This window comes from Leptosomus discolor, chromosome 1, assembly GCF_034619465.1.
Source record: "Leptosomus discolor isolate bLepDis1 chromosome 1, bLepDis1.hap2, whole genome shotgun sequence".
In the NCBI taxonomy this organism is placed as follows: Eukaryota; Metazoa; Chordata; class Aves; order Leptosomiformes; family Leptosomidae; genus Leptosomus; species Leptosomus discolor.
The window spans coordinates 14,528,674-14,554,206 of record NC_141391.1 but is presented as its reverse complement, the minus strand read 5'-3'; the positions used below and the strand labels follow the sequence as shown (position 1 = coordinate 14,554,206).

The following is a 25,533-nucleotide window of genomic DNA, read 5'->3' as shown; positions in this document are numbered from 1 at the left end:
CAGTAAGGCTACCCAGCTGTGCTACCTAGCAGGGATCCACCTATCTTGAGATTGCAGGACCTAACACTTGTAATGCCAGTTGCTAGACTGTAAGTCCTCAAGTCCCATCAGGCACATGTGCATGCACACACACACAAGTAGTGCAGAATGCAGAAATACTTTGCTTAACAGAATGCACATATGGTGCTAATGCCCTGCTTTATTGTAAGCTAGTTGGTGTCCTAGATATGATCGAGGAACCTGAAGGACAATGACTCTTTGTTCCTGCGCATAATCAGGATCGTTAAATGACAGGTAAAGCAACTTATCAGATTACAGGGCTGGGTCTAAAGATGCAGTCAAAATTTGGTGGTGACAATTCCATGTTTGAAAAAAAAACAAATCCTTGTCATATTAGGGGGCTTTTGGTTCATTTTTTGTATCTATCATTTTATAAAACTCTGCATGGTCTCTTCTCTCAGGAAGTGAGTGAATATTCTTAAACCATTAAATCAGAGAGAATGGCTTGACCATAAGATGAAATGTAAAGCACCACATAAAAAAGCACAGGCTTTTTCATACCTATCTTACACAGGCATGTGAATGCTAATGGTCTACGTTTTAACTGATCTGGTATACCTCTTGTGCTATTACCTCTCGTAAGACTGTATGTCCATTGTTTCTCATTGTCATGTCTGCAGGTTAATTTGTGATAAAACTTCTTTCAAAGACAGTAGGTTAATCACAAATGTTTTCAACAGTATAAAATCTGAAGAATAATGCATAAGACAGATGTCCCTGAAAGCCACATATTTACATTCCCTGGTACAATAGTTTCTGGTGATTGTGTTTTCAGGTGGCACAGCGAGCATACTCACCCCTAACAAGCAGCTCCGTTTCATCTGACACAGTGTCCGCTGCGGTTTGAACCCTGCAACCGTATCTCCCAGCATGCATCAGAAGGATATTCCTGATCATTAAATCTGCAGAGGATGCTTGCTGAAACAGGGAAGAAATGGCAGTTTAAAATTCAGTAAATCTGTGTCCAAGGCAGTTCACAAGGGTTTTTTGTACAATGTGAGAAACTCATGATTGCAGCTTTCATCTTACAACATTTATGTGCCTTAATACCCACTTTTGAGGATTATCAGAACACTGCATTTATACAATATTTAATAGGGATTAAAGAAAAGGATTTCAGATTTTTAATAACTTTGACTTTGCTTAAAGCTCACTATACATTTTTGCGTGCTCAAAGAATATGATTCCAAACTAGCACAAAGAAATTCATTAAGGAGATGAACAGAAATATTTTGGATGCAATCTTTGGTATTTAAAAAGTCCTTTTAGAAATGAAGGGCTCTTTCTTCCTCTTCCTCTTCGCTACAGTTCAGTGAAATTTGGAGTATGTCTCGCTGTAGTAATGAAATTAAGATAACTTGAAGGCTAATATTGATTGATTTCTGTTAACACAGAAGAAATGAATACTAAATACGATTGAGGAAATATGGACAGATTCTCATTTTTCCTGTTGAAATCTTTATGTATTTAAATCTGAAACATGCAATCCCTGAATGAGTGTACACAGAGAAACAGTTCAAATTTTTATTTTTTAGTATTCTAGACAACAGTAATTACAATGCCTCAAAATAATGAGCAGAAAAGAGAAAATTGGAAAGTAGAACAGCCTTTTGGAGGATAAATTACTTTTGCTAAGAATGTCTGTATTTTTTCATAAGTGATAATGTTAGTTTTTTCATGTACAAAATCACTGTTGTATCCAAACTTATTGGAGTCAATAGATCACAGAATCACAGAACGGTAGGGGTTGGGAGGGACCTCTGGAGACCATCTAGTCCAACCCCCCTGTCAAAGCAGGTTCACCTAGATGTTGCTTCATCAAATTTAGTGACCCCACATCCATAGATATTGTGGATTTAATATAGTCACTACTTAGGGAAAGAACAGGTGAGTGTGAATAAAAGTCACCCTAACCATATGGTGTAGCAATTGCAGTTTATTTTGTTAATTCTGTGTCCTAAAAATACCTAGAAGTTTTTGATTTAATGTGAGCACCAAAAATTTTAGCAAATTACCCTAAGTATTTTTTGTTCCTTTCAAAGGATTTTTTTACCCTTAATAGGCAAATGGAAATAATTTGAATGTATTAACCAAGGACAGACAAAATGTCCTGCAAATATCTCTAAATTTCCATGTCATTGCTACTTTGTATGACACACGAACCTAACATGTTAAGTTTTTTCAACGTCAATGTAAAGTTTGCATAACATTATATTATGGATTACATATAGTTAATGTTTTCGATATAATATTATAATATACTACAGACAATTATTACATGAGTATAAACTATAATATACTATGCATAAATTTATTAATTGTACAAATAATAATATATAATCATGTATAATATATTGTTGTAGTATATAAACCACTATTATGTTATTCCACTATTCACTATCATACTATCTAGTTTATATACTATATATACAATATATATATAAAAAATACTGAAAATATATAAACCAGATAAAAAATATATCAGGTATTGTACATTTTAGGCAATAATATGATATGATGTACTGTTATAAATACAATATAATCTGGTAGATAATATATTATGTATTTGTTATATTGAATTATATTTACCATATATATTGCATAGTATATGTTACATATGAATAATTGATTAGATAATATATATAATATATAGCTAATATGATACAATATATATTAATGTATATTATATATATATTTCACTTTAAGAAACATTTATTGAGTATAAGCATTTATCTTCTCAGATTTTATTTACTTTGCTAACCAAGCAAAGACTGACAGTCTTTTCCTTGAATGACATATTCCCTGTGTCATAATACTCCTGTGCAGTGGTTCTACTTTGAGTCATTTTGATCCCAAATAAGTGGAATTCTACACTGCATTCAAAATAAAGTCTCACTAAGAGTGTACATGTTGATCCTTCTCAAGTTGTGCTGGAAATAAGTCACCGACTACACCTAGATTCCTATTTGCCTGTTTTTTTGGTGCATACTTATTCTCTGCTCAGCTAGATACACTCAGATCTTTATCCTTCTCAATCATTCGTAAGTTATGAGTTCCCACTTCATAATCAGTCATCCAAATGTGTATGACCTTGTGCTTTGAAGTATTACATTTCTTGTCTGTTCCCATGTGTTATTTTCATCATCTGCTGTATTGGTAGTATGTCCAATTTCATACCATATAATTGTCATTTGCATACTTTTATTTCTTATGCTAAATCATTAAAAAAAAAAAAAAAAAAGATGGAATAAGATTGGTTCCAAGATCAAATCTTCTATAATTTAGTTTTTTCTTTCTAGGCAGAAGAGTTTCCTTTCAGCACATCTTGACACACCTTCTTCAGCCAATCTTCTCTTCATTTGCATTTTTGGAGCTGAACTTGTCATAATATGTCATGTAGCACCAAAGTAAAATATTTACCAAAGCATATTCACATGCAAAGAAGGAAAAGAGAGGTGGGACATCAAGGTTGCCACTGATACTAAAGTGAATGTGGTCATGATCTATAGCTTAATAATCCTGTAGATCTAGGAGTGTGAATACAATGGTAGTGTTTTGCCTTCTGAAGTGGTCTCCTTAATGATGTTGCTGAAGGGAAGATAGACCAGTCAGGACATAATGCAATTCTTATATTCTTGCTCTGGCATATCAGAAATCATAGCAGTGGAAAAGAATATCTGAGTATTCTGCAGCACTAAATGCAAAAGAGGAGCGCACACTCCTATTAGGAGTTAACTTCAGGATACAAATTTTTTAAGTTGTCCAGCACAGCAGCATTTACTAGCCATCGAAGCAAGGGTTGCTCAAGATGATGAGTGATTCTGGTAAAAACCCTTAGCTATTAGAAGGATAAGACCAGAATCAGTCCACATTTGTCCTCTCTTGAGGGTAATTCACATTTAATGTGTGTTTTGTTATTAAGTGGGAGGAAAAGCATAATGGGTAGCAACTGTCTGATTTCACGGCTCAGGAGTGAAATCTTGGCTGTCACTTTGACTTCCAGAGGGTTCATGACTGTGTGAATCCCAATATTCTTAACAGGAAAAATATATGTATTTTATCTGCACACCTGTGTAACTGGGCAGACAAGCAGCAATTGAAAGAATCATTACTGTAAGTGGAGAGCAGTGCAGTACAATAGATCCCCATGAAACACATTATTACAGCATAACAGGATGTGCAGCCAGCATTGCTTAGGAGGCGCATGTGGAAGGAAATTAAACTCACTGTGTTTCATACAGATCAATATATGTTCAGACCTTAGATACTTGGTCATGGGAAATAATGAGACATACTAGCTTACATTTAGGTAAGTAGGAACTATGTTTGACCAGGATCTCTGAAAAATACCATGTTATTTGTTGTTCAGTGGTATTTATAAAGTGGTCTTTATGAATTATGCAGACTCTTCCAAGTCTTGAAAGACAGATTATTTTGTTGATCAGTTTATCCTGTAATGAGAGGTTCAAGGCCACAACAGGCCCTGTGGGGCGGGTGTTAAATTGATGTGTTGGCCTTCCAAATCTTAAGAAAATCTCCGCTCCATGTCATTGCAGCTGCTGCTTAAATTTGAGTGATTACAATCCAGTTTAAAAAAAAGACTGGCTAAGTGGGACCGCAGCAGTGACTTCATTAAGAAAAGTGTCTAAGGTCAGAAACTTTGTCTACTGCTTTTAGTCTTCTTTTAGTGGAAAAGGACATGATGTTTCAGCAAAAGCAGAGACATACCCTCCCCTTTGGGGAAGACAAAAGTGGGTGACAGGGATGCAAACAGTGTAGAAACATATCTCATCTGAACTAACATGAGTTAGAACAGCCTGGTGTATCAGCAGCCATGTTGTCCCAATATCATCCAAAGCTGCAATTAGTGGTTTTAAATTTCTTTGTTTATACCTAAATTTCTACTTTATTAAGTGTAGGTTTTTAAAAGCTGCTTTTTATTCCACTAATTATGCTCTTCTGTGACAGGGCGTATTTTGCAATAAGCGCACCCTTTCAAAGTACCATTTTGTTAGAAAAATCTATATTCCTTGGTGTTCTGAATATCATATTTTACACATTTAGCCAAATATCAAAAGAATTTATATTTGTTCACTATAAACTTCTGCTGTGTGGAATATATCTTGTACTTTGCTGAAGCCAAGGCTTAAAAACAAAACAATACAGATGGATTTAACAGCCAACTTCTAATGATTTTAAGGAAAGCTAAATGTAATTTTCAACATCAGCATCAACTATGGACCTACTGTAACACTGAACACACTTCTGGTCTTCACTAAGCAGCAAACAAATAATAATGCAGCTACCAATGCTATCTGTCATGACTAATGGTTCTCTCTAGGACAACTAATCATTGTACAATTCACATTATGCTCCCAAGTATCCCATTCATTAGGTTCTGGCCAGCTCCAGTGCTGAGTGCTGTGTCAATCTATTGTTCTCTCTGCTCCAGCATGGTATGTACCTTAGGTCATACTTGTGTCTGTAGTGTATCTAATTAGCTTTACCTGTAAAGTATGGCTTGAAGTAATTTTTCACAAGAATTGGTGCCACCTCTACATAGCATTTGCTTTTCATGCGGAAATACTTTGCCAAACTGAAAAAAGCTCCAGGGAGCATGTAATATGCACACTTTGCTCAATATGAATCACATTGTTGAATTTGTTTTTTGCACTCATTGCCCTAATGCTGGGGATTTGCAGAGGGGAAAAAAAAAAAGCGCCAACTTACAGAGAACTTACTGTTGGTGAATTAATACTTCTTCAGCCATCCCACATCCCCACAAAGAGGAAGTTGTATGTGGATTTTTTCCTTTCCATTTCATAAATCCTAAGAGGTTATGAATTGCTTTGCAGTAAAGTAACTTTTACATATTGTTCTTCAAACGAAGAGAATTAGACTTATTCTTCCTGTGAGAGCAAGTTCAATATCTTGAGCCAGTTGCTAGGAAACCTCCCTGTTAATCTGTCCATTCATTTGCCGAGTTTTTATCTCTAAACCAAGGTGGTTCATTCAGTATCCAACCTTTTCTTTTGAAGGCTTTGCACAAGAACAATCTATAATCTGCCTGTATTTGAAATGGAGCTCACAGTTACACAGTAGAGCACTTTTTTAACATCTAGTAAGTCTCTTGTTTACTTCCACCTAACTCTCCTATGGAACAATCAAACTTTGGTTTGATTATTACACAGTTTATCATGTATGGTCAAAGTACAGAATCGTATGTGGAAAATATATATGAACCCTAGGAACCTTAAATCATTCTCTTCTCACTATATAAATCCTAGCTTTCATTTAATCTGCTTCTAATGCTGCTCGTTTTAGACATCCATTGTCATACTTCCCTTCCACACTCCAACTGCAGTTCTGTGAAAGTAGCTCTGATTTATCTTGGAAAGAGGGACAAAAATGCAAGGAAGTTCAAAATACTGGGTAGTCAATAGAGATGATGTGGCAACTCTCAGCTCCCAGCTTCTGCACTGCAAAGGCCTGGGGTCTAGAAAGGCTGCCTATTACTGTATTGAGGATTCATGTGGGGAACTCAGCCTGGACAACATGCAATGAAAATTGTCTCTCTGCTTGGGAAGAATATGTCTAAAAAGGATAGTGAGACTATTACAAATTATCATGATTCAACAAAAGCTTAAATCAGTGGGAAAAAAGAGTGGGCAAACACTGACAGCCATTGCAGAAAAACTTTTATGATGAAAGCCTGAGGAGTGTTTGAGTAATTTCTTTACTAGGGATACAAGGGCTTATCGAGGCTTGCTGCTGTCACCTAAATCTGTTAACAGTGAGAGGTGAAGGTGCTTTCCTACAAAGTTGTTTCTATAGAGAAGAGAATGCTTGGGAGGTACAAAATCTTGAAAAGTATCTAACATTTTGTAAGGTCATATTCTGTATAAACTGAGAACTGTAAAGCAACGTTTATAATTAAATTAAAAAAGAATTACCTGGGTTGTTAACGCTATCTCACTCAGCTTAAATGATTATTTAAAATATATGGGTGTTTTTACAGATAACACACAAGTTAGGTGAATTCCTTACTCACATATTATTTGACTTAGTAAAATAGTCTTTATTAATTAAATTCAGTCAGATAAAATTGAAAAATTATTTCACAGTTGAATCTTGATTGTTTGTTGTATTTGATTAGCAATGGAGTTTATTTTTGGTTAATTTATCTGAAGCAAACTAATGATCTTACAGAATAACCTAATGGAAATGTTAGCTTTGTACCATCAACAGTAAGTGAAAAATAGCAATACAATAAAATTCTTTCAAATTATGCTGACAATTTATATGTGCATTATGTTGGATTGTTGGCTTCAAGCCAACTTCTGTTCATAATACATTTAGGACAATCTAAATGCTATTTCATGCAAATTCTCAGGTTTGAACACACCAACCACTTGCCTGTTTACTGTTTATGATGTTTACAAATTGCAAATATTTAATCTGTTAAAAAGCAGCAGATTTCTCTGTTGATACAGTGATAACAAAATTATATTCTGAGTTCTGTCTTTTCACCATGTAAGCACATTTGGAACGAAGAAGATAAAATTATTGTTATTGGTTTTGTTGTGATTAATGGTATGTGGTAGTATAATAATTGTAGTATACTAGCATCTAGGCTGATACAGATTGACTGAAGGATACTTGATATTAATCGTTACATTTTCCCCAGCTATAAGAAGTAAAAAAGGTGGTTTTCGTGGTTTTCAAGGTTTTCAGGTTTGTGGATTCGTAAGAATTATCCAGGGGAGGTGTGGACCCTTCTGGTGGCAGTATTTTTGAGCAGTTTGCCTAAAGAAATCAAGAATAATGGAAACAGTTGCTTTGGGTGAGCACTTGTGGCTAGGAGTGGATGATAAAGAACATTGAAGTGTTGGGAGTGAATATGGACAACTTTAAAGCGCAGCTTAAATTGCTGCAAAGGGGTTTGATTCATTTTATTGAGAGAAGACAGAGGAAGAGATGAAGTTAAATGAGTATCAGAGGTCAGGTAATGTGTCATGTACTGGAGCAGTTCTGTGAAATCTAGGGATTAAAAAAAAACACAAGGTTTTGAAAATGGGAAGGAATGAGAAAAAAAGATGGGATATGAAATGGCAAGTTCAGGATAGAGAGGCCTATTATACTCATGTCACTAAATTCATGTTCTGTATCTGTATCTGAGTTGTTACCACCAGGAGAAAAAAAGAAGAAAAGACTGAATAATACGCGGTACCTATGTTCCTGTTTAAAGATGCAGGAAGAGGGAAAAAGAGAGCGTGGAGCTACACATATAATTTGAGTGAAAAGGTGGTGATAGTGATGGATCAAGGTGACAGAAATGAAAGTAAAACCCATCTGGGACAAGTGTGCCATTTTGAGAACACAGGAAGCATGAAGAACAGACACGTGATTGGGATTTCATTAGCGTGCTGCATGGAAAATTTTGTGACAGCCTTATGTGAACAGAGATTTATTAGCAGGGTCCACAGATGATGGCAGACATTAACTCTAGCAAAGAAAGCTACCTAGGTGAGAAATAAAAAAGGCGATGAAGAGAGAGACAGAAAAAGAAAAAGGAAAACTCTTCCTGGTTGCCAGCCAGAAAGAGTATTCTCCTCTTGAGGCTCTTTCCAGTGTAGTAGGTGGCAAGGAGGAAGATGATGATAAGGACCATTTTTTGCCTTTTTTTTTTTCCCCCTAGAGTTGTAGCTTTTTCTTTGGGAGACCTGCTCAAACTCTGTATATGTTAGTGCTGATTGGAATGTGCTAATTAAGAGCAGTTGTTGCACAGTGATTGACTGTTAAGCTTCTGAGGATGTATAATGGTGGATAATATTTATTAAGTATTTACATAACCATTATCTAATTTGCACCCTGTGGTTTGGTTTACAAAACAAGAGACAAACTGGGCGGAAGGGCAGAGTAAGTTTCAGGCCAGTGGGATCTTCTTCTCATGAGAACCTATCATAAAGCATGATTGGAGTTTGCAGATGCAAGGCCACAAGAACAAAACCAGGAGATCAGTGGTGAAAGAACTGCAAGGGATAAATACTACCAGGAAGGCTCTGGAAAACACTGCTGCAACAGCTGGGGAGAAAAGTTGCAGTGCTGCAAGTGAAAAATAGACAGCAGAGCTGCAAACAGAGGGCTTTGGTGTTAAGAAGGCTGACATTGACCAGGTGTTCAAACAATTGGCCGTACTGTTATAACCCAGATAACACTGTACCAAGCAGTTAGATGGTCCATCAATTGCAAGTAAACAGTGGAAAGAATGGACTGTCATCAAATATCTTTTATTTACCCCAAGATTCTTCTCTTTAGAATGTTTCTTGTAAACAAGAGAAGGCACAAAATTCCTTAATAGAATAAACCAGTGTAAAAATTATCTGACTGCATTTCATGACTTTTTTATTACAATAACTTTTCAATAGTAATTGGTATTCAGAAATGTTAAGAGACTCACATTTTTTGGATGCTCAGTTATCTCCTTCCTCCACAGTACAATTAGAGGAGATGTGAGTTATCATCTCTCTTCCTTACTCTGTATTTGTAGTCAAAGCCACAAGCACTTGGGCACACCAGTTTATGTGCTTGTTTGATTCTAGGAAATGTTTGGAGTGCCCTGTTCTAATGCAGAGTGCAGGTATGTCTATAAATTCGATCAGTTCACTGGGACTGTTTAGACCCTGGAAGCAACACATAGTTAAGTGCATTATTAGACTGTGGTCTTTATTGTGTTCAGATTTTCGGTTGTAGTTAGCAGTCATAGAACACACATTTAAAAGCTTTTGACCAGAAATCAGCATTGCATTTTGTACCCTCCCAAGTTTACAAGAAACTTGTGTTACCAAAAGACAAGATAATTATTTCTTTTTTATTTTGAAACTGCTTCTGATCACTCAAGTATTTAACTGCTGCAGCGTGACAAACAGGCAAAACCTGGCAATGAGCATAGGGCTGAAATATTTGGAGATTTGAGATGGCAGTAATGGCTGTGTTCAGCCTCTTCTATCAGCAGGAAAGTATTGTGATAGACAGTGAGACAAATTGACAGCAAAGATGTTAATATAGCAGCATTACCATGAACAGAAGTTCTCTGCGCATAGAGCATGTATATTCTACAAGAATTTTGACAACTGTTGCTCTTTTCCTCAGTGGGGGGAGGAGGGAGCTGTTAAATAAAACCCCTTTAATTAATTAATTAAATTTAATTAGCCTTGTTTGGTTTTATGTCCAATAAAGAGGAAAGACATTATTATTTACATCTTGCTGTTTTAACTGATTCCATGTAATGTAGAACTTGGTGCTACCTATTTAGAAAATGCTTAGGAAATTTTAATCTTAACTTCTAAAATATGATTAAAGTACTACGACGAACTAAGGAAAGACTTGAAAGTTTAATGAAAAGTGCAAAGTTATGCTCTCTTACAGGTTCTAGGTTATCAGATTAAAGTCTTCAGTGCTAGACAGTAGTTAATATATTGTCTGGTCTGTCTCTACTGGCCTTTTCCAAGTGAAACAGTAGATTTCAAGTCACTTCCATGTGAACAAATGACCACTGTAAAACAGAACATGAGCAGTTTTGCTTATTGCTTCCCATGGTGGCAGTTTCAGTTAAGATCAAAGACCAAGATATTGAGACTAAATCACTTTCCTGAGTCTGAAATGTACTCATGCAGGTCAAGGTGAGGGACACTAAGAGCAATACTGCTGCTTACCAGCCTGTGGATAACCACAATAAATCATTTTGCTTGGCTGCCATAAAAACAGTATCGGCTCTCAAACACAGACTTGGAATAATGATAGCTGGATGAAAATCTACTCGCAAAATCAGATGTCTTTAGCTGCAAAAGTGGTACCTCCAGGACAATGTTAAAGTCAGTGGAGATCTTAGAAAATTCTGAGTAGAATTTTGAACAGGACTTCTGGATTTGGCACAAAGGACAGAAAATCAAAGTCACCCTAATAAAAGCAAGCAAGTGTATATTTTCTGTGCTCAAGTGCTCCCTGGTGTTGCTGGAAGGAAATCTTGGCAATTCAGACTTCCATGTAAAATTATTTCTATGAATTACATAGATTACACCTCACAGAACCTACAATGTTGTTGAGTCTTTTTGTAGAAAAAAAAAGACTTCTACTGCCAAAGGACTCTGTGTCAATGTAACACTTTACATTATTGCTCTGCTACCAAGGGTACTGTGGACTTATGCATGCGCAACATTTGAGATGTTTTCCTTTCCTAGAGTGCAGTCTGCAGCTGTCACTCTAGTGGAGTTTAGTCTCTTTTCCTTAACATCCCCTTAATGCACAGCTTTGTTCAACTTGACATCCTTATCACACTTATCCTCTCACCAGGCAAGTCCCTGAAGTACCTAAATTGCTGTAGGTACTAAATCCTTGATAGCTCAGTAAACAACAGCAAAACCACCCTCAATCTGTATAAAAAATTAGTTCTCAGTGTGAAAAATTATAACTTTTTTTTTTTTTTTTTGGCACAAAATCTACAGATGTAATTTAAAAACAAACAAAGCAACATGTATTATTAAGAGAAGCTTTTCCTTTTCCTTTTAATTGTAATTTCTAAAAGTATGCAATTTTAGCAACTAGAAATTCATCTACAGTCCAAATAAATGTTACTTTAGTGACAGCTTTTATAACACTGCATTAAACATCAGAATGTTCATCATACATAACACCTGGGTCTGCCACAGTGAAAGTATGAGCAATGCAACCAGTGGTGAGAGGCTGACAATAGTTTTGTTATTAGGAAAACCCATTCAAATAATGTTCAGTTTGTCAGGCTTTCAAACAAATAAACAGAACTCAAAAACTTGAACATTTTTTAATCTGATGAAGTATCAGTGTCTGCAGAACAAAATGGATGTCTAATTCTGTAACTTCATGCACAGAAAAGATATTATTTTTCTTAAATGTACTGCATTAGAAAGTATTTTGTTCAGGATCAACTCAGGCAATTTAAAGAAGTATTTAATTCAGAAACACAAAATATCAGATTTCAAGTTCCTTTTTTCTGCAGTCTTAAACCTGTGTCTTTATCACATGGTGTATCACTCCTTTGACACTGTATAGGTTAAAGGAAATTACATGTTAGGAAAAATACAAGAGTTTATTTTATCTTACTTTCACCTAGTACCTGGTCATGCTTTAGGTTTTAACAAAGAGAAGAAATGAATTTTCATCCTTGTGATTAATTCCATGTGCTTATGTGGTTAACAGAAATGATAATGAGGTCTCATTGACAGCATTCCACAAATAAGTAGTTACGGGAATTAGAGAGTTCTTGTGTTAAAACTAAAAAAAATTTCTGTATTACCACAATTGCTATTTCAAGTTTTACATCTCTCAGCAGATTCATCTTCATTTCAGGACAATGCAAAAATCAAGATATGCCTTTTGGTGAATAGCGGTCTGTATGTATTTTAACTAATACTTTCAAAGAGGGAGAAGGATGCATCATATTATGTTTCCAACAGCATTCAAGAATATTGCAGTGAGAATTGTCCTAACAGGGTCATGGTTTGGTTTATCTGTTCTGAAAAGGAGTGTTCCCCCCTCCATCCTGCCTGGAATGTGTTAATAAGTATTTTCAGCCCTCTTCCAGTTGATCCAAGCCTACCCTTCCATTCTCTCTTAAGAGTGAAAACCAGAAAAGAAATGTCTTGACTTTTAAATGAGTTAGGAATGCAAGTAAATGAAGCATGGCCTGATGATCTCTTCTGTGAGCAATCTTGTAAAGGCAAACGAGGCTAGTCCAGTCTAAAAATAGCAGGGTCTAACACTTCATTTTAGTATTTCTTTAGAGTTGCATGGTATTTCATGATTTCAACACTAGTTTAACAATGACAAGGTATGATCTAATTTTGTAATATTTTGCAAAATACTCAATTCCTTCTCTTCAGCCTTCTTTTCTGATCAGCTGAAGTTTCCTGTTTGTAAAAATGTATGTTTTAGGAAAAAAAAAAAAAAAATTGCTTGTGTGCCTCTGAAAAGAAAGATGCCAGATTTTTACTTAATTAAAAACTTTAAAAAAGTCTCTTGGTCATTTAGACATTGAACATTGACTCCATTATAAGTGATTAATACTATTTTCACTTAGTGAAGTATCAGTGGCTCTTTGGCAACATAGTAAGAAGGAAGTCATGAACTCATACTAAAATAGTTGCTTAACTCTACTAGGTTTTGGCAAAATTTTAGTCACGTCAAGATAATAAAAGGAATCGGTCATTTTAGTGAGTTTTGCATGAATATTTGTCTGAAAATACTCCCAGTATGTCATCTACCAGATTCTCACTTGGAATGAGCCTTAATTCTATCAATTTGAGGGCTTTCTCTGGTAGAAATTATATTAATGGAGAATATTTGTTGAAAGATCTACAAAATCCTATTTTCATAAAACAAGTGAAATTACATTAAACTAGCTTTACTTTGATAGGAGAAATTAATTTTGAAGTTTCCTAGTGTGAGGATTTTCCCCAGTGACTAAAAATTCTCTTTGGCACAGGAGATGCTGAAATGCACTGACGGAACCGCGTAACACATTTTAGATTTCAGATTTTGGAAATCACTTTAAATTAAATTGTAACCATGAGATGTTTTCTTGAATCACAGAATGTTTTAAACTTGAAGTAAAAAAAAGAATGATTGTTCATTCCTATATATTTAGTACTGAATTTTGAGTATTTGACCTCCTCAGATGAAGATAAATATGCTAATAACTTTTACATTAAGCTATACCTTACTAACTGTTTTCAAATAAAAAGCTTGTTGAAGTAAAACCAGATTCCCCCACCACCATCATCACAAAGTGAATATAGTCCGACTTTCATAAAGGCAAAGAGAAAAATAAATTGATTGCAGCTGACACAATTTTTAATGCAAAGTTAGTTTTACTACATTGTACTCAAATTAGACACATTAACTTTTAAGATTTCATGACCTTTGTGAGCTTCATTTTTCTCTGTTAACATAGCATGGACATTTGATTTACATTTCATTAGTGGGAAGATTGAGTTAAATGACTATAGATTCTATTTGTTCACATTAAGAGATTTCTTTCTACCGAGAAAAGTTCAAACCATTTTACATGGGACAGGTTTGAATAACTCTATCATATTGTTTGATCATACTAGATTGTTTTTGAATCAAGGGGTAATATTTTAAATTGGTATGCATATTTTTTCCCCATATGTTTCATACTGACTTAAATAACAGTTGCACAGCTAGAACCTACCTCATACAGGGGAGTGGGAAAATAAAGTATATAGTCCTTGCTATTCAGACATTAAAATATATACTAGGCAAGTAAAAACATTGGGAGGTCAGGGCATTCCAAGAGCCATGTTATCTGTGAGAAAGATATCAATGCTTATAACAACATCCTTTCTGTATTAAAATCACCAGAAGAATGTAAGTAGGATTTGATTCAAGCTACTTTGTGATCATCATATGCCTCACTAATAATAGAGTGTGTAAGTTTACACTTAGTATCTTCTTGATTATAACCACTTGAAGTAATTCTAGTGATCTGCAGTTTGCACCTCCTCTAGCTAACATTTCTTTCCAACGTTAGTGAAACCAGTTATCTTTCAATTTGGTCAGAATTTGGTAAACGGGAGACACGTAAAAGCATGCAAATTTCTATCAGTTCACAGCACAGAGATGACAAACGCACGGTCACTTACTGCCTTGATGTTTTCAAAGTGTCCACCTTCTTTTTCAAAGTCAATTGGCTGCCCATTGTGTGTCCAATAGAAAGTGACATCTAGTGTGCTGTCGTGAAGGGCTTTACAACTGAGGACAATGCTTTCTCCAACTGTTAACTCTATCTTCTTGGGAGTCAGCTCTATTCTTGTAGGTTCTTGAAATATAGAAGGATTAGGAACATTTAGATGGAAGTCTAGTTAAAGTACAAGACCAAAATAATATGACTGAGATCTGCTTAGTCTATTCACAGCTTACATTTACTGTTTGTTTCAAATACATAGTGTCAAATACTGAAATGTATTCATAATGCACACTAAAACACGACAATGGTGAACAGAAGTAGAGCCAGTTTCATTGGAGCAATAAGGCAGGACCCTAAACAGCAATCTATAGGACTTCTGAGATGATTACTTAACTAATTTTATTTGTCTCAGAAAAAAAACTTTTTTTTTTTTTTTTTTTTTTTTTTTTTAAGGCTGCAGCACCTGGAATCTTGTGATTACATGAGAATCTCAGTTTTGTCACTTAAAATAAAAAAGGATGTTTCTAAGGATACTAAATACAGCTTGAAAAATAAAGTCAAAAGACTTTAACACCTAAAACCAAACACCATGGTCATGTAAGAGTTCAGCTGAAAAGTGACAAAAATGTGGTTTAGAAATTAATTACAACCCAGTTATTTGATTATTATTACTGTTCTAAGGAACTATCTTTCCTTAGATTTTGTACTGATATAATTATTTCTTTAATCTTAAGCTTTGTTCCTGTGCAGAAAGAGGTAGAGTTGAGTTTCCAAAGCTAAAATACGTTAAAAGGAATATTGATACTTTTACTTATAGAATTATTTATAATAAGTGTTTTAATATATATGCAATCTGACACAGAAATACAATGTTTGACCAGATGGAGTTTAAACCCCCCCTAGCTTGTTGGAAGTGTTTTTTATTCTGCCTGTACAATGCTGTTGTACGGTTGGCTGGGGATTCTAAGCAACCATTAAATATTAGTAAAAAGAAATCATTATTATCATAAAATTATTTTTTTCGTACCTTTAACAGATACTGATGCAATAATTTCTGCAGATCCAAATACGTTTACACCTTGACATAAGTACCGTCCTTCATCAGACTTGGAAGCATTCAGAATACGGAGGCTCCCATGTGGAAGAACAGTTATCCTGAAGAGGATAAATACATAAATGCATAAATATATCTCCAGTCCTAGCAGTTAAATTCCATGATGATATCTTTTAGAGATAATAAATAGGATTAAGGATTGCTGCATCTGTAGCAAGGGATGATGAAGATGATAATTGAATTCTCTTCTGTTTCAAAAAGGTTGTAATAAACTCATTTTACTCCTTCTCCTTCCTTAATTCAAAAAGTTTCAGGGAGCCATCAGTGGATTAGTATCCTTTGACACTTACCAGTAGTGAATCTTAATGAACCTTCTGTAAAAAGTAAAAAAGGTGATTCTTCATAATTTGTCTTTAAAGTTTCACTGCTACATTATTGTCAAATTACATTTCAATATCAAGCACAGGCTAGTGCATTTAGAAAAAAAATGACCTTAAAAATCAAATCTGAGAAGAATGGGAAGTAAAATGTAAAAGAGGACTAAAAAAAAACCCATAAAATTAATTGTATCTGGTCGAAATATGATTTATGGCATCATTACACAGTGTAGCACAGGGACTTAAATAATCTCTGCTTTTTTGTAGGTCAGCTTTTGTTTTTTTCTTTGAGTGTTGTATGATTGCAGCTCCACCACATCTCTAGGTAAGTAACCTCACTGAAGCATACTCATGAGAAATGTTGTTCAGCAATTTACGTTTGCGAGTTTCAAGTTTTGGCTTTGCTTACACAGTATTAATCATAAAGTCCATGAAGCTACATAGAGGTGAAAATGAAACACATTTTTGCTGTTCTAAAGTGACAAACCCCCTGAATTTATTATATGTTAAATCTGCAGCCCTGGAAGAGCAGTAAATAATCACTACTCCTTTCCTGCTAGAGAAGAACTACAAGCCTAAAAGTACTTTTGAGTATCACATAGAAGTGGAGAAGGAAATGAAGGAGTGCGTCCTTCTCCTGTATTTTGAAAGTAAGATAACACCTCTCTCTGTGTTAGAGAAAGAGTCTAAGTAGGTGAGTGGCTCTTCCCCAGCGATGGTTGGATTTTTAGGTATATGTCTCCAGAGAGGGCTTTCTATCTGTTAATTTAGTGACTAGTACTCCTCTATTGAGGCTGTGATCAGAAATAATTGAGGGTACAATGTTCAGGTTTACTCTTGAGAAATATTTAACCAGGAGTAAGGCGCTTCAATCATCCTGATTAACAGGTCTGGGTTGGGCTCTTCAGCAGCCAAAACAGGAAAATAATTCCTTTTCTAGGCTAGGCTGGACGTGTTGAAATGCAAAGCTGAGTTACCTTTGATTTGAACTAGGAGTGATTTACCAGAGGCTTAAAATTCAATAAAGCGCTCAATCTAAATCACTAATATGAGACTGCATATCTTTTTTTTTTTTTTTTTTTTTTTTTTGGTTCTTCCTGAGAAAAGAATAATACCCCTTATTTTCTGACTCTTTTTGTGAAAAATGGTATTTCATTATCTGGGGTTTATAAACATTGTGGTAGAGAAAACAAAATTTCATTCCAGTGAAAAATGTACTTCTATTCACTTCAGATGAGAAACCACTCACTGGTCTCAGCAGAGAGACATAAGAAAATAATAGCTTCAAAAGTGAATGGGGCAGACGAAGGACATGTCAACTCTCAAATTCCTTAGTACAATCTGATGATATACGCATCAGTATTTGAGTCACATTATTCGTCTAAAGGTACTTTTACGGAAAACATAATTATATTATATTAAGCAAATATCTCTGTATCAGAGTTTTGAGGTTTTGATATTTTTTTTCAACAAATAAAAAGGCCTGAAATTTTGTTATAATATGTCACACCTTTGAAGAAACAATGTACTTTAGGAACTGACAGCAATGTAACCTTCCTTCCTTTCTTCTTGGCGTAAGTTTTGTTTTCCTATCAAGATGCTCAGTGATCAATGCTCTGAGGACATCATATCATTAGTATGGCAATAAGCTTTGCAGAACAGTAATAGTTTTCATCAATACACTGTCAGCATCAGACAAATGAAAGGACACTCCTACAGTGCTTACAAATTAGAAAAGATTATATGTGGTGTAAGTCCTGATATAAAACTGTTTTTCATTCTGAGTTTGGAGGAAAAGAAAGTTAGATGAATACAGAAGATTATGTAGTGAATCATGAATCTTACACATATTATCAGCTACATTTCTATTTAGCTAAAAGCTCTTGCTATCCATGAAGAAAAGAGTAACTGCTCAATCAAAGGAATTGCAAACACATTTGCTAGTGAATTATTTGGCTTAGAAATTAAAACTTTCCTTAAAATGCCCAGCATTCATCTGTTCTCCCTTTTTTTTGCATTTGGGAAAAAGCCAGAGGCTGGTTATGATGGAAACTGAAATGCTTTATTTCTTCACATAACGCTTCCTGCACACAGCAGGAACATAGACTTCTTCTTCCTGCCAATATATCTCAGTCATGAAGAGACCACCTCTGTAGTATGTCCACATATTTTAATAAGAAATACCGTAGCAAAAGTTTTTTTTAGCTTCATAAATAAAAGGGAAGCAAAGAGAGAAGAAATGGGGTTGAGGTAGAGTTAAGGATAATTCAGGGAAAACCCCCCAGATTATTAAATATTAGAAACTGAGGGAAAGATGATGATAGATAAACACCTAGAGAAAGGATAGATGAGAGATCAAGGTGACAGTTTGGAGATTATCATATTTAAGTATAAGAAAAACTCATTGTAAAGTTGTAAAGGAGATAGACGTTGTCTATCCAAGGACTCTGAAAAAGTTGGCATATCAGCTTAGTGTTACTGTAGAAAAAGAGTTTTCATCTGTGTAATAACATGAAGAAAAAGAGATGAGCATTAATGTCTTGGAGTCAATAAGCATGTTGGCTTAAGATCAACAGCAACAAAGGAATTACTAGGAAAGAATAATAAAGCTATGATAGCAAATGGATGTGAGATAAAATTCTAACTAAAGTACACCTAATGAGACTAAATTGTTATAATATTTAATAAGAAGAAACATTTTCTAGAGAAAATAAATGCAGATTTGATCTTCCATAGGCTTCAAGGATAATTTTCATGCTAAAATTCACGTAAGAACAGATAAGAAAATTTTTTTTTTGAAAGCAAAATAGTTCTTTGTACTATTATCTTGTTTTTCATAATGACCAGGATAGAAAGAAGAATGCTAGAAATTTAATGAAATAAACAGTTAATTGACACAGCAAGGTCAGCATATCAAACAGGAGGGCTTTGATAACTCAGAGCACCAGACTCATAAAAAAAGTGAATGTGCCATTGAACTAGGAGTACCATACAGCAAAGGCAAATGCATACCAAAAAAGATACCAGCTTCATCTCATTATGGAAGTATTAATACAAAAGTTGCTGAGGAAACATCATATGGAATAAGCACAATTTCAATCATTGGTATTCAGAAAGATTAGTTTTAATCGAGCTGGCACACAAAAGGATCATCAGGATGACTAGGGAGGAAAGAAAACTCTGTTCTAGAGGCTGTTTGTAAAATGAAAGCTAAGGTGTCTGCATGTGAGATGAGTCATGCAGTCATGGATCTTGTCAGTAGTCAGTGGAACCTCTATTACCAGTAAAAAGCTTTAGATGTCTAATTCACATTGTAGAAATCTACAGTCTAATATCTCAACCTGGAACTGAATCACACCGTCAAATTTTAATTTAGTTCCCTGGACTTAAGTGCCTGTTATGACCTGACATCATTTGAGGGATAAAATCCCAGCTGCTGTTCACATCGAAAGAGTGTCTTGGAAATTAATTTCCCTATTGTCCCCACTTGCTGTGGCTTTGATTTGTAAAATGAAGCAGTCTGCGCACGTGAACTTCAGCTGAAACAAAACTGGGAGGGATGCTTGAGGAGTGCGTTGCTTTTCAGCTACAGATATACATCCAGGCTGTGGAATGGGATTAGAACTATTCCAAAGAGAAACTCAGAATTAAGCAATGTGGACTTTTTGCTGCTTCTATTGATCCACACTACCTGCACATATAGGAGGTCGTAAGGTATCCAAGACACCTGCACAGGCCTAACAAATATGACTCAAGCCCTATGAGAGGACTTAACTGCTTAGAGCACAGACACAGAGGTTTACAGCAGGTGTAAGTGTGTCTTTTTGAAGTCTAGACGGGAACCAGGATGACACTGTAGGACTCTCAAAGGCAGCAGGAATTTGTGTGTAGGTAGCTGACTCAAGCCCATAGTGTAGTGTTAGAGACAGTCTGAAGAATTAGGCGATATAAAGTCTGCTAATGATGGTGGTGGTGAGCACCAAGTGTTATGCTGGTCTTTGAACTTAAATACCCACTCTTTCAGAAATCAATTAACCACAAGCTTCACTGCATACTGTATGCCCATGAAGCCAAAAAACCCCAACAAATTAATAATGAAAAAAGCTAAATGGAATTTAAATGTGAATTTCAAAGTCTAGCTGAAATCTAGTGTGTATTATATTTTTCTACTTTGATTTTATCTCTTAACAGTACAGCTGTTGGATGCCTAGTTTGCAATGCATGTGATTTTCTTGCCTAAAGTATCAGCAAGTTTGGAAAGACATATTAGTAGCATTTCTATAGTATCAATTTTGCTAATGACAGCATAAGCCAGTAAACTAGGTTGAGAATTATTACAAAACCATAGAAGCATGAATGAAAGTGTAAATTTTCTTCCTTAAAGCTTCATGATTTGACTTAGATTGTCACTGGAAAGCTGCAAAATAGACAGTAATTATAGTTTGCAGACTATTTCCAAGTGATTATTTTCACTGTAAAAATATTTACAATCTATCTAAAGCTATTGTTCAGCAGTAACACTTAAGATTGGAAACATTCTTAGTACATCTGTTTAAACAAAAATGCATTAGCTTACACAGATCACTCATTTAATCAGTTTTGTTCTTTTTTAACCAATAAAGTATGTACCAGGGATAAAGAATGTGCTGTTTTATTGGGAAATATGAAAGTTCATACGCTTTGCATGCCACTGGGAACAGAAAGGTGTTCTCTGAGACCAAGTGTCTGCTGAGAGGCTGATGGAAGGAAATTAAGCTCATACGAAATGCTGGATCTTTGCTTTTAGATGACTTTGGGAGTCCTTTGTTTGACAGTCAGAAAAGCCTTCTTTTAATTAGTGTTGACTGACAGAGAAGTAAGGAAAAGTGTTGATGGAGATGAACAGGGTAGAATGTCCCCACAAATGTGAAAGACAAAATTTAGGTTCCTTTAGGCTTCATGAGATTTAGAGAAGAGGACTGAGTAGAATATGGTATTTAAGAGTTGCTTATATGGACAGTTTGGCATGATTTTGAAGAACTATCCTTTATTTTATAGTATTTGGTTAAAAAGTAGCAAGTCTTTTCCTTCCTGCTCTTTTATGCACAGAAAACTTGTGAGAGTGAGCATAATCTTTGGCCTTATTTTGAGGGGAAGTATAAAGAAATAGGAAATACAGTCATCATTATTTTGATATAAAAAAGGGAGGTCTATTTTGCCTGCCATATTGTTGTGATTATTTTCCCTTTGGTTAATTCTTAAGAATAAATTAAACATATTAGTAGTCTGGATACTTTTACTGCTCCAGAATTACGGACAAAATATTAATTCAGTAATATATGGTACCACCCACCATAGAAGTTCTCAGATATTATTTACAGCCAGTAGAGGACATACTGGTTTAGATGGTGAAAATTCTCAGCTCTCTTTATCAACAGGGACAGTTTTACCTTGACCCACCAGGGCCAGGTTGTGCATTTGTTCTTCCTATCACATGTAAAATCAGTGAGCAAAGACTTCGATCAAGATTAAGATAATGAGGAAAGGAAACTCTAATTTTCATTCTGTCGCATCTTTCACAGCAGATTCTCACAAACAGATGCCTTGACTTTGTGGCTAGAAATTGTGTAAAAATGTGGCAATGGACCCTGGGTCTGGATGCTGAAGGAGCTGAGCAGTGGAAGCAGCAAAAGTTAGAATTGGTACACAACCTTCAGGATTTTACTGAGGACTTGTAGCGGAGACAGCAGCACAGTGTCTAGATCTTAATAGAAATGAATATCAGACAGCTTATGCTTGGAGCTTGATATTCTTCAAATAACAGAGTAAGAAAAAATAGAAGTCAAAATAGAAGTCAATTGTGTGGCCATTTTTGGTAAGGAGGAAGAATTAGCAATGAGTAGTTTGATTAGGCTGTACACATTTTTACCTTTCTCTGTTTTCTTTTTTTTTTTTTTTTAATTGTATTTTGATTTTATTTTTCATACTACAATTGATTTTTATAGGACTTTGGAGAAATAATCACAGCAATCAGGGAAGCATTACAGTTAGTTAAAAGATTTGCAAACTTTAACACCTAGTAACTGGGTACAAGAAAAGTGTAAGTTATTGACGTGGTTAGAAATCTTTCCCCTACATTTCTCATTGGGGACTAAAACCAGGAGTATGAAATTGGTTTGTGTGCATGCTGGGAATAAGAACTTTAAAGATGCAAATGGAGAGAAGCAGCACTGACTCATTTAGCCTGTGGCTCCTCACAGTGTTCTGATCTGAGCAATCTGTCATTTCACATTAGCTTGGGTATGAGATCTGTCAGTACCCTTTAATGCAGATTACAAGGAATCAGGACAAGTATTTGTAAATAGCTGAAACCTTTGTTTCTCCTTGAATGGCTGTGGTCTATCTCATTTCCCTTTGCTTTCTCTTCCTCCTTCATAATAGATGTACAAGCCTCTAACTCTCACAGAAAATGGATGTGAGTTATTGTTATATTAAAACCACTTAAGGAAGCAGAATGCCACCTACTTTATATACATTTTTTATATTATGATCCTAGTTAGAGTCTTTTTATTTAAATATTTTTGACCTGATTAGAAACAAGACTGTGTTTGGCCCAGTCCCTTGGCAAAACACAAAATCATTTGGATTTTCTTCAGATTTTCAAACATTTATAATGGTGCAGTCTTTGTTGTATCTTAGGTCATTGGAATATGCTAAGACTTATCATTAATGATCTGCAAACTACTACCAGCTCTATTTAAGCTAATGTCTGCAAACTGTGTTTTTTTCAAAGGAGCCACAACTAGGCCTCTTGTTTTGTCCTTGCCATTTGCTGTATAGTAACATTTGTGCATGAAAAAACACAGCTCTTTCTGGTGCAAATGGTGTCCACACATGTTAATATAATTTTAAGTAGCTGACACTAAAAGTCAGGTTTTGCTAATAAATGCAGCTTTTGTTCTAAGCACAGGGAACAAGTGTGATTTCTGTAGCATTGCTGAGCAGTAAGGGCTGGAAACTACTAATATGCCAGAATTAACATGGTGTCTTGGAGTGCTTTTTTCTTTGTAGAAGTAGGCTGGTCATTATTTGTTTTAATGGTGCTTTGTATGAATCACTTTATTCAAACCAGTTCTTAAACATATAGTTTTCTTTAAAGACCCTGTTAATAACATTAATGTCAATGATGATATAAAGGTCCTAAAATTTGAACATCTCCTAAGGTATTAAAATGAATCAGACTCTAAATGTAAATGGAACAGAGGTTCAGATCAGTAATCTATTACCTACAGAAATTAAACAAACAAGAAGACTTTTAAATTATTCTATATTTTCACTGCTACACTGAAGTAAGAGAGATCAGTTGGTACATTTTGAAATTTAGCATCACTTTGCTAATTGGCACCTTGCCATTCTGCTCAAATGTTTTCCCCAAAATGTGTTTCATCTTGTGTAAAGAAGAAAAACTGGGAGAAGTCCTCAGAAGATATCTGAAGGTAATTGTCCCGGAGGGCAGAAAAGGCCATTTAAGTTCTTTTCTGCTCTGCATTGTAGTACAAAAGTTCTTTGAAAAGCTTTTATAAAACATAATGAGTTTAGGATAGTATATCTCTAAACATGTTAAAATTACTCTAAAATGATGAAAATATTACTATATATTTCTTTAAATCCGTATTGTACTCTTGATAATTTAAAATTAAAATCTATTTTAATATTTTAAATAATTAAATATATTTCTTCCTTTTTGCACACTATTTCAATGTCAGAAATATTCTGCTACTTAGAAAAGGTTCCTGCTTTTCAAGGAAAAGACTTCTGTCACAATTTTTTTTTCCATGTTCCTCAGTGACAGCAATGAATTATTAATTTATTCTATTTTCCTCAGAAGCTTTAGAACTAATAAAGTGCTTGTAGGACTTCATAAATCCCCCAGGAAAAGAAAAATACATGGGAAAACTTCAGTTACTTTAAGATATTTCCATATTTCACTTGTTAGCTAGAAAAGCAACATCAGTACTTGAAGGCAGAGTTGGTATGCAAGAGGTAAAATTCAAATAGACCAAGTGCTCAAGAGAGCAGATCTGTAGCCAGTGTAAAATGACACAATTTCATTCAACTACATGGATATATTTTGATTTATACTAGGTGAAGACACAGCTCAAAACAGCCAAACTATGCTATGCTTGAAGTGTTAACTTCAGCAATATAATACGAACAGCAGAAACTTTAATTTCATTGAAATGGGATTCTTGTAAGTTTAAGCCTGTTAATTAGTTGTTTACATGGAAAGCTTTCATATGCTCAGGGCAGCATTCGTCTAGCTAAAGCACTATTATTGTAAGCTCTGTAATAACATCCAGTCAGACGGAACCTGCTTTCCTACGTTGATTCATGTTCTATAGCAACACTAGTAGAATATTAACTGCAAGTGGTATTTCCATGTAACACAGAAATGAAATGAAATCTTTCCCACCTCCCTGAAAAAATATTTTGTTAGAGATACTGCTAATGCTTTCTTGTGCATAGAAAAGTTGGGTTGATGAGGACAACTGACAACTTTTGCATTAGACCCCAGCTCTCAGAAGAAAAAAAAAAAAAAAAAAGAAGAAAACAATGTAGTTTGTAATAAATTAATATGCGTTGTTTAAGACCACCCTGATGGAACTGTTTTCTACTTTTTAGTACTCTCTCTCCCTTGCATACATAGACCGTTGGGTATTTAAGTGCCACTGTGAGCTGAATGCCATAATCTCAGCCAAGATGTGCAGGTACCAGCAGCCAAAGTGACTGCTGACTGCCTGCATGGGATGCTGAGAGCTGAGAATCAAATCATCAAGAGGGCTGTGAATCCATCCAAATTAGCCATCATGGAGGTCTGAAAAGGATTAGGGCTTAAATACATGCTTTGTATGTCCCATTGATAAAATGCATGAAAAAAACCCACAAAATATGCATCTTCTTGTCTGTCATTTCTGGAAATAGACTCTAGAATGAGATTAATCTGCTCACACTGTGAGAAGGCTGAGATAATTTTAATGATCTACTGATACATGTTGTTAATGTTTCATTCTATTGATTTCTTACTTCATGCCTTTGAATTTGAGTGTGTTTTGCAAAACTGTGGTTTCAACCATCTCTGATGTGTAATCTCAGTGTAGTTGAAAGATGGGACAGATGAAGGCGACAATGGCTGCCACATCCTCAGATCAAGCTGACTCTGCTGTCAACTGGAGAAGCTCTAATTATATTTCTGTCATACATTAGGTACTACTAGATCTTGAAAGAATGAAGACTGATTGCTTTCATCAGTCCCTTGCCTC

General features: G+C 35.1%; 1 protein-coding gene across 1 annotated transcript in view; it reads right to left on the bottom strand.

Annotated features, from left to right (window-relative positions):
* Positions 1-25,533, bottom strand: part of CNTN5 (contactin 5) — a 264,199-nt gene that overhangs the window by 56,695 nt on the left and 181,971 nt on the right. The window contains exons 11-13 of the mRNA XM_086481748.1: positions 15,831-15,958; positions 14,760-14,935; positions 858-978 (exon numbers count right to left, since the gene is read on the bottom strand). Coding sequence (XP_086337874.1) covers positions 858-978; positions 14,760-14,935; positions 15,831-15,958 — 425 coding nt within the window. The remainder of the gene's footprint in view (positions 1-857; positions 979-14,759; positions 14,936-15,830; positions 15,959-25,533) is intronic.